The sequence below is a fragment of the Oncorhynchus nerka genome, linkage group LG15 (assembly GCF_034236695.1).
Source record: "Oncorhynchus nerka isolate Pitt River linkage group LG15, Oner_Uvic_2.0, whole genome shotgun sequence".
NCBI classification, from domain to species: Eukaryota; Metazoa; Chordata; class Actinopteri; order Salmoniformes; family Salmonidae; genus Oncorhynchus; species Oncorhynchus nerka.
Window position 1 is genome coordinate 10,301,578 of NC_088410.1, and position 9,624 is coordinate 10,311,201.

Below are 9,624 nucleotides of genomic sequence, written 5' to 3' on the forward strand. Positions count from 1 at the left end.
AAAGACATTACAAATGTCATATTATATATATACAGTGTTTTAACAATGTACAAATGGTTAAAGTACACAAGGGAAAATAATTCAACATAAATATGGGTTGTATTTACAATGGTGTTTGTTCTTCACTGGTTGACCTTTTCTTGTGGCAACAGGTCACACATCTTGCTGCTGTGATGGCACACTGTGGAATTTCACCCAGTAGATATGGGAGTTTATCAAAATTGGATTTGTTTTTCGAATTCTTTGTGGATCTGTGTAATCTGAGGGAATGTGTCTCTCTAATATGGTCATACATTGGGCAGGAGGTTAGGAAGTGCAGCTCTGTTTCCACCTCATTTTGTGGGCAGTGAGCACATAGCCTGTCTTCTCTTGAGAGCCATGTCTGCCTACGGCGGCCTTTCTCAACAGCAAGACTATGCTCACTGAGTCTGTACATAGTCAAAGCTCTTTCCTTTAAATATGCGTCAGGTATTGTCTGTGTCTCTCTGGCCTGTGTGTTATGTGAGTGTCAAACGGATGATATGACAACTCTATTAATACACATTCTGCTAACATCACACACCCCGAGCCATGTCTCCCTACTCTCTAGGACCCTACAGGGATGTGTCTGAATGGATTAACACACACACACACATATATGTTGAGCTGGAGGGATTACACACCCTGATGTCCTGTCCAGGGTCCATTTAATAGGAGAAACAACAAGTTGTAATCTGAGAAAATCCTTTCGGAGAGAGATTACCGTCTAATCTGAGATAGAACTACCTGCCAGCTCTGTCAATCCTCCCTCTCTCTCTCTCCCTCTCTCTCTCTCTCTCTCTCTCTCTCTCTCTCTCTCTCTCTCTCTCTCTCTCTCTCTCTCTCTCTCTCTCTCTCCCCTCCCTATCCCCCTCTCTCTCTCTCTCTCTCTCTCTCTCTCTCTCTCTCTCTCTCTCTCCCTCCCTCCCTCCCTCTCTCACTCTCAAACCGTACCAATCCTGTTTATTTAATCTTCCCCTAGTTGTAATTTAGGATGACTCTGTGTTCCCCTGTTTTAGGGTCAGACCATGATGTCCAGTAGTGGGTCTGAATCTCTCCTGTCTGATACTGGACTGTGTTTCCTGTCTGATACTGGACTGTGTTTCCTGTCTGATACTGGACTGTGTTTCCTGTCTGATACTGGACTGTGTTTCCTGTCTGATACTGGACTGTGTTTCCTGTCTGATACTGGACTGTGTTTCCTGTCTGATACTGGACTGTGTTTCCTGTCTGATACTGGACTGTGTTAGCCTGTTGATTTATAGCCTTATAGACATTAGCTCAGGGAACCAATGAAAGCGCTTCAGTACTCAGGCCTCATTCTTTTATGCATCAACCCTCCCTCTCTCCCACATTCCCACCCACCCACCCTCCTTACCACTCCCCCATATCTCTCTCTCTCCCCCATCTCTCTCCCTCCCCCTATCTTTCTCTCCCTACCCTCTCCCTCTCTCCCCTCTCTCTCTCCCTCTCTCCCCTCCCCTCTCCCTCTCTCCCCTCCCCTCTCTCTCTCTCCCTCCCTCTCCCTCCCATCTCTGTCTCTCCCTCCTCCTCTCCCCCTCTCTCCCTCTCCCTCCCCTCTCTCCCTCCCCTCTGTCTCTCCCTCCCCTCTCTCTCCTCCCCTCTCTCCCTCCCCCTCTCCCTCTCCCTCCCCTCCCCCTCTCCCTCCCCTCTCCCTCTCTCCTCCCCTCTCCTCTCTCCTCCCTCCTCTCCCTCTCCCTCCCTCTCCCTCCCTACCCTCTCCCTCCCTCCCCTCTCTCCCCTCCCCTCTCCCTCCCCTCCCTCCTCTCCCCCCTCCCTCTCCCTCCCTCTCTCCTCCCCCTCTCCTCCCCCCTCCCTCTCCCTCTCTCCCTCCCCTCTCCCTCTCTCCTCCCCTCCCTCTCTCCTCTCCCTCTCTCCCTCTCTCCCTCTCCTCCCTCTCTCTCCTCTCCCCTCTCCCTCTCTCCTCCCTCTCCCTCTCTCCCCTCCCCTCTCCCTCTCTCCCTCCCCTCTCCCTCTCTCCTCCCCTCCCTCTCTCTCCTCCCCTCTCCCTCTCTCCCCCTCCCCTCTCTCCCTCCCCTCTCTCCTCTCTCTCCCTCTCCCCCTCCCTCCTCTCCCTCTCCCTCTCTCCTCCCCTCCCTCTCTCCCCCTCCCTCTCCTCCCCTCCCTCTCTCCCTCTCTCCTCTCCCTCTCTCCCTCCCCTCCCCTCTCCCCCTCCCCTCTCTCCCTCCCCCTCTCCCCTCTCCCCTCCCCTCCCCTCTCCCTCTCCCTCCCCTCTCCCTCCCCTCCCTCTCTCTCTCCCTCCCCTCTCTCCCCTCCCCTCTCCCTCCCTCCCTCTCTCTCCCCTCCCTCCCCTCTCTCCCTCCCCTCTCTCTCTCCCTCCCCTCTCCCTCCTCCTCCCCTCCTCTCTCCCTCTCCTCCCCTCTCCCTCTCTCCTCCCCCTCCCCTCTCCTCCCCCTCTCTCCCTCTCCCTCTCTCCCCTCCCCTCTCCCCTCTCTCCCTCCCTCTCTCTCTCCCTCCCTCTCTCTCCCCTCCCCCTCTCCCTCCCCTCCCCTCCCCTCTCCCTCCCCCTCTCCCCTCTCTCCTCCCCTCTCCCTCCCCTCTCCCTCTCTCCTCTCTCCCCTCCCCTCCCCTCTCCCTCTCTCCCCTCTCCTCCCTCCCCTCCCTCTCCCTCTCCCTCCCCCCCTCCCTCTCCTCCCCTCCCCTCCCCTCTCCTCCCCTCCCCTCTCCCCTCTCTCCTCCCCTCTCCCCCTCTCCCTCTCCCTCCCCTCCCCTCTCTCCTCCCTCTCTCCTCCCCCCCTCTCTCCCCTCTCCCCTCCCTCACTCCCCTCTCTCCTCCCCTCTCCATCCTCCTCCCTCAATAGAATGATTTGATTTTGAGGAGTTTCTCTCTCCCTCCCCTCTCTCATCACCCCTCGGCAGGATCCCTCTCCCTCTCTCTCTCCCCCCCCTCTCCTCTTCCTTCTCCCTCTCTCCTCCCCTCTCTCCCTCTCCCCCTCCCCTCTCCCTCTCTCCCTCCCCCTCCCTCTCTCCCCTCTCTCATCTCCCCTCTGTCTCTCATCCTCCCCTCCCCTCCCCTCTCTCCCCTCCCCTCTCCTCTCTCTCTCTCCCTCTCCCTCTCTCTCCCTCTCCTCCCTCTCCCCTCCCTCTCTCCTCTCTCTCTCCCCTCTCTCTCTCCCCTCCCCTCTCCCTCTCTCCCCCCCTCTCCCTCTCTCCCCCCTCTCTCTCTCCCTCCTCTCTCTCTCCCCTCCCCTCCCTCCTCTCCCTCCCCCTCCCCTCTCTCCCTCTCCCTCTCTCCTCCCCTCTCCCCTCTCCCTCCCCTCTCTCTCCCCTCCCCTCTCCCTCCCTCCCCTCTCTCTCCCCTCCCTCCCCTCCCTCCCCTCCCCTCTCCTCTCTCCTCCCCTCTCCCTCTCTCCCCCCTCTCTCCCTCTCCTCTCCCCTCTCCCTCCCCTCCCCTCTCCCCTCCCCTCCCCTCCCTCTCCCTCCCCTCTCCCTCTCTCCTCCCCTCCCTCTCTCCCTCCCCTCCCCTCTCCCCTCCCTCTCTCCCCTCCCCTCTCTCTCCCCCTCCCTCTCTCTCCCTCTCCCTCTCCTCCCCTCTCTCCTCTCCCCCTCTCTCCCCTCCCCTCTCTCCCTCTCTCTCTCTCCCCCCCTCCCCCTCTCTCCTCCCCTCTCTCTCTCCCCTCCCCTCTCTCCCTCCCCTCTCCCTCGCTCACTCCCACAGTGTGTTCTATTTTCCTGGTATTTAATCCAATAGAATGATTTGATTTTGAGGAGTTTCATTGTATAATCTCCACAGGGAGTCCTTATGCTCCCACAGCAATACACACACAAACACACACGGCAGGATACACACACAAACACACACGGCAGGATACACACACTCAAAAGCAACCAACCTCTCCAAAGTTGATTGTTTAAATTGGAGTGGATGTGTGTATTGTGTACATGTGGAGGGTGTGTGTATTGTGTACATGTGGAGGGTGTGTGTGTTGTGTACATGTGGAGGATGTGTGTGTGTTGTGTACATGTGGAGGGTGTGTGTATTGTGTACATGTGGAGGATGTGTGAAAATGAAATGATCTCCCCTCTCTCACCCCCTCTCGTTCTCTCTCTCCCCAATTTCTCTTTCTCTCTCTCCCCTCCTTCGTTCTCTCTCTCTCTCTCTCTCTCTCTCTCTCCCTCTCTCTCTCTCTCTCTCTCCCTCTCTCTCCCTCTCTCTCTCTCTCTCTCTCTCTCTCTCTCTCTCTCTCTCTCTCTCTCTCCCCCTCTCTCTCTCTCTCCCCCTCTCTCTCTCTCTCCCTCTCTCTCCCTCTCTCTCTCTCTCTCTCTCTCTCTCTCTCTCTCGCTCTCTCTCTCTCTCTCCCCCTCTCTCTCTCTCTCTCTCTCTCTCTCTCTCTCTCTCTCTCTCTGTCTCTGTGTCCCTCTCTCGCTGTCTCTCTCTGTCTCTGTGTCTCTCTCTCTCCCCCCTTTCTCTCCCTCTCCTCCCTTTTTCTCTCCCTCTCCTCCCTTTTTCTCTCTCTCAGACCCTGATGCTCTGGTTGAGCCCGTGGCTCCGGTGATTGTGATTGGTCCGAAGAATATGTCTGTCGTGGCAGGGAGGGAAGCTACACTTGAGTGTATTGCTAACGCCAGGTAACACACACACACAACAGACCTGGTGAGGCTTAAAAACTCAAATGACAGGAAGAGTCCCTCCCCTCCTCCCCTCATATCCTCCATTCCCTCCCCTCTCTCTCTCTCCCTCCCCTCCTATCCTCCTTCCCCTCCCCTCTCTCTCTCTCTCTCTCCCTCCCTCCAATTCTCCATTCCCTCCCCGCTCTCTCTCTCCCTCCCCTCCTATCCTCCATCCCCTCCCTGCTCTCTCTCCCTCCCTCCAATTCTCCATTCCCTCCCCGCTCTCTCTCTCTCTCCCTCCCCTCCTATCCTCCATCCCCTACCCGCTCTCTCTCTCTCTCCCTCCCTCCAATTCTCCATTCCCTCCCCCTCTCTCTCTCCCCCTCCTATCCTCCATCCCCTCCCCTCTCTCTCTCTCTCCCTCCCCCTATCCTCCTTCCCCTCCTCTCTCTCTCTCTCTCCCTCCCCTCCTATCCTCCTTCCCCTCCCTCTCTCTCTCTCTCCCTCCCTCCAATTCTCCATTCCCTCCCGCTCTCTCTCTCCCTCCCCTCCTATCCTCCTTCCCCTCCCCCTCTCTCTCTCCCTCCCTCCCTCCAATCCTCCATTCCCTCCACGCTCTCTCTCTCCCTCCCCTCCTATCCTCCATCCCCTCCCCTCTCTCTCTCTCCCTCCCCTCCTATCCTCCTTCCCCTCCCTCTCTCTCTCTCTCTCTCTCCCTCCCTCCAATCCTCCATTCCCTCCCCGCTCTCTCTCTCCCTCCCTCCAATTCTCCATTCCCTCCCCGCTCTCTCTCTCCCTCCCCTCCTATCCTCCATCCCCTCCCCTCTCTCTCTCTCTTCCTCCCTCCAATCCTCCATTCCCTCCCGCTCTCTCTCTCCCTCCCTCCAATCCTCCATTCCCTCCCCGCTCTCTCTCTCCCTCCCTCCAATTCTCCATTCCCTCCCCGCTCTCTCTCTCCCTCCCCTCCTATCCTCCATCCCCTCCCCTCTCTCTCTCTCTCCCTCCCTCCAATCCTCCATTCCCTCCCCGCTCTCTCTCTCCCTCCCCTCCTATCCTCCATCCCCTCCCCTCTCTCTCTCCCTCCCCTCCTATCCTCCCTCCCCTCCTATCCTCCATCCCCTCCCCGCTCTCTCTCCCTCCCCTCCTATCCTCCCTCCCCTCCTATCCTCCATCCCCTCCTCTCTCTCTCTCCCTCCCCTCCTATCCTCCATCCCCTCCCCGCTCTCTCTCTCCCTCCTCCAAGACCAGTTTAGACAGTGTTGATTAGAGCAGTCAGTCTGTCTTCCACCCTGCCTAAGCACCTCTGTCTAACACTCTCACACCCACACACACACACACACACAGTCTCCACACACACCCCTCCACAGTAATAAAGTGTTTTAGATGGTGTAAACATCAGAAACGTTGTCTTGATGTTGTTTTGTCTCCTGATACCCCCTTCTAGTAGACAGTACAGTAGTTGTGTGACCCTAGTAGACAGTACAGTAGTTGTGTGACCCTAGTAGACAGTACAGTAGTGGACCCTAGTAGACAGTACAGTAGTTGTGTGACCCTAGCCCATGGACCCTAGTAGACAGTACAGTAGTTGTGTGACCCTAGTAGACAGTACAGTAGTTGTGTGACCCTAGTAGACAGTACAGTAGTGGACCCTAGTAGACAGTACAGTAGTGGACCCTAGTAGACAGTACAGTAGTTGTGTGACCCTAGTAGACAGTACAGTAGTGGACCCTAGTAGACAGTACAGTAGTGGACCCTAGTAGACAGTACAGTAGTTGTGTGACCCTAGTAGACAGGACAGTAGTTGTGTGACCCTAGTAGACAGTAAAGTAGTGGACCCTAGTAGACAGTACAGTAGTGGACCCTAGTAGACAGTACAGTAGTTGTGTGACCCTAGTAGACAGTACAGTAGTAGAACCTAGTAGACAGTACAGTAGTGGACCCTAGTAGACAGTACAGTAGTGGACCCTAGTAGACAGTACAGTAGTTGTGTGACCCTAGTAGACAGTACAGTAGTTGACCCTAGTAGACAGTACAGTAGTGGACCCTAGTAGACAGTACAGTAGTGGACCCTAGTAGACAGTACAGTAGTGTGACCCTAGTAGACAGTACAGTAGTTGACCCTAGTAGACAGTACAGTAGTGGACCTAGTAGACAGTACAGTAGACCAGTAGACAGTAGTTGTGGACCCTAGTAGACAGTACAGTAGTGGACCAGTGTGGACCCTAGTAGACAGTACAGTAGTTGACCCTAGTAGACAGTACAGTAGTGGACCCTAGTAGACAGTACAGTAGTGGACCCTAGTAGACAGTACAGTAGTGGACCCTAGTAGACAGTACAGTAGTTGTGGACCCTAGTAGACAGTACAGTAGTTGTGTGACCCTAGTAGACAGTACAGTAGTGGACCCTAGTAGACAGTACAGTAGTGGACCCTAGTAGTTGTGTGACCTAGTAGACAGTAGTGACCCTAGTAGACAGTACAGTAGTGGACCCTAGTAGACAGTACAGTAGTTGACCCTAGTAGACAGTACAGTAGTTGTGTGTGTAGACAGTACAGTAGACAGTACAGTAGTTGACCCTAGTAGACAGTACAGTAGTGGACCCTAGTAGACAGTACAGTAGTGGACCCTAGTAGACAGTACAGTAGTTGTGTGACCCTAGTAGACAGTACAGTAGTGGACCCTAGTAGACAGTACAGTAGTAGTGGACCCTAGTAGACAGTACAGTAGTGGACCCTAGTAGACAGTACAGTAGTTGTGTGACCCTAGTAGACAGTACAGTAGTTGTGTGACCCTAGTAGACAGTACAGTAGTAGTGGACCCTAGTAGACAGTACAGTAGTTGTGTGACCCTAGTAGACAGTACAGTAGTAGACCCTAGTAGACAGTACAGTAGTTGTGTGACCCTAGTAGACAGTACAGTAGTGGACCTAGTAGACAGTACAGTAGTGGACCCTAGTAGACAGTACAGTAGTGACCCTAGTAGACAGTACAGTAGTTTTGTGACCCTAGTAGACAGTACAGTAGTTGTGTGACCCTAGTAGACAGTACAGTAGTTGTGTGACCCTAGTAGACAGTACAGTAGTTGTGTGACCCTAGTAGACAGTACAGTAGTGGACCCTAGTAGACAGTACAGTAGTAGACCCTAGTAGACAGTACAGTAGTTGTGTGACCCTAGTAGACAGTACAGTAGTTGTGTGACCCTAGTAGACAGTACAGTAGTTGTGTGACCCTAGTAGACAGTACAGTAGTGGACCCTAGTAGACAGTACAGTAGTAGACCCTAGTAGACAGTACAGTAGTGGACCCTAGTAGACAGTACAGTAGTGGACCCTAGTAGACAGTACAGTAGTGGACCCTAGTAGACAGTACAGTAGTGGACCCTAGTAGACAGTACAGTAGTTGTGTGACCCTAGTAGACAGTACAGTAGACCCTGTAGACCCTAGTAGACAGTACAGTAGTTGTGTGACCCTAGTAGACAGTACAGTAGTTGTGTGACCCTAGTAGACAGTACAGTGTGACCCTAGTAGACAGTACAGTGTGACCCTAGTAGACAGTACAGTAGTAGACCCTAGTAGACAGTACAGTAGTGGACCTAGTAGACAGTACAGTAGTGTGACCCTAGTAGACAGTACAGTAGTGGACCCTGTGTGGACCCTAGACCCTAGTAGACAGTACAGTAGTGGACCCTAGTAGACAGTACAGTAGTGGACCCTAGTAGACAGTACAGTGGACCCTAGTAGACAGTACAGTAGTGTGACCCTAGTAGACAGTACAGTAGTGGACCCTAGTAGACAGTACAGTAGTGGACCCTAGTAGACAGTACAGTAGTTGTGTGACCCTAGTAGACAGTACAGTAGTAGACAGTACAGTAGTTGTGTGACCCTAGTAGACAGTACAGTAGTTGTGTGACCTAGTAGACAGTACAGTAGTGGACCCTAGTAGACAGTACAGTAGTGGACCCTAGTAGACAGTACAGTAGTGGACCCTAGTAGACAGTACAGTAGTGTGACCCTAGTAGACAGTACAGTAGTGGACCCTAGTAGACAGTACAGTAGTTGTGTGACCCTAGTAGACAGTACAGTAGTGGACCTAGTAGACAGTACAGTAGTTGTGTGACCCTAGTAGACAGTACAGTAGTAGACAGTACAGTAGTGGACCCTAGTAGACAGTACAGTAGTGTGTGACCCTAGTAGACAGTACAGTAGTTGTGGACCTAGTAGACAGTACAGTAGTGGACCTAGTAGACAGTACAGTAGTGGACCCTAGTAGACAGTACAGTAGTGTGTGACCCTAGTAGACAGTACAGTAGTGGACCCTAGTAGACAGTACAGTAGTGGACCCTAGTAGACAGTACAGTAGTTGTGTGACCCTAGTAGACAGTACAGTAGTTGTGTGACCCTAGTAGACAGTACAGTAGTGGACCCTAGTAGACAGTACAGTAGTGGACCCTAGTAGACACAGTGACCCTAGTAGACAGTACAGTAGTGGACCCTAGTAGACAGTACAGTAGTAGACCCTAGTAGACAGACCCTAGTAGACAGTAGTAGTGGACAGTAGACCTAGTAGACAGTACAGTAGTTGTGTGACCCTAGTAGACAGTACAGTAGTGGACCCTAGTAGACAGTACAGTAGTGTGACCTAGTAGACAGTACAGTAGACAGTAGACAGTACAGTAGTGGACCCTAGTAGACAGTACAGTAGTAGACCCTAGTAGACAGTACAGTAGTGGACCCTAGTAGACAGTACAGTAGTAGACCCTAGTAGACAGTACAGTAGTGGACCCTAGTAGACAGTACAGTAGTGGACCCTAGTAGACAGTACAGTAGTGGACCTAGTAGACAGTACAGTAGTGACCCTAGTAGACAGTACAGTAGTAGACCCTAGTAGACAGTACAGTAGTGGACCTAGTAGACAGTACAGTAGTTGTGTGACCCTAGTAGACAGTACAGTAGTGGACCCTAGTAGACAGTACAGTAGTTGTGTGACCCTAGTAGACAGTACAGTAGTGGACCCTA

The 9,624-nt window shown here is 53.4% G+C and overlaps 1 protein-coding gene across 1 annotated transcript in view; it reads left to right on the forward strand.

Moving 5' to 3' along the window:
• Positions 1–4,633, forward strand: part of LOC135560324 (protein sidekick-1-like) — a 104,742-nt gene extending 100,109 nt beyond the window's left edge. The window contains exon 6 of the mRNA XM_065002188.1: positions 4,521–4,633. Within this exon, the coding sequence (XP_064858260.1) occupies positions 4,521–4,633 (113 nt within the window). The remainder of the gene's footprint in view (positions 1–4,520) is intronic.
• Positions 4,634–9,624: the final 4,991 nt, after the last annotated feature.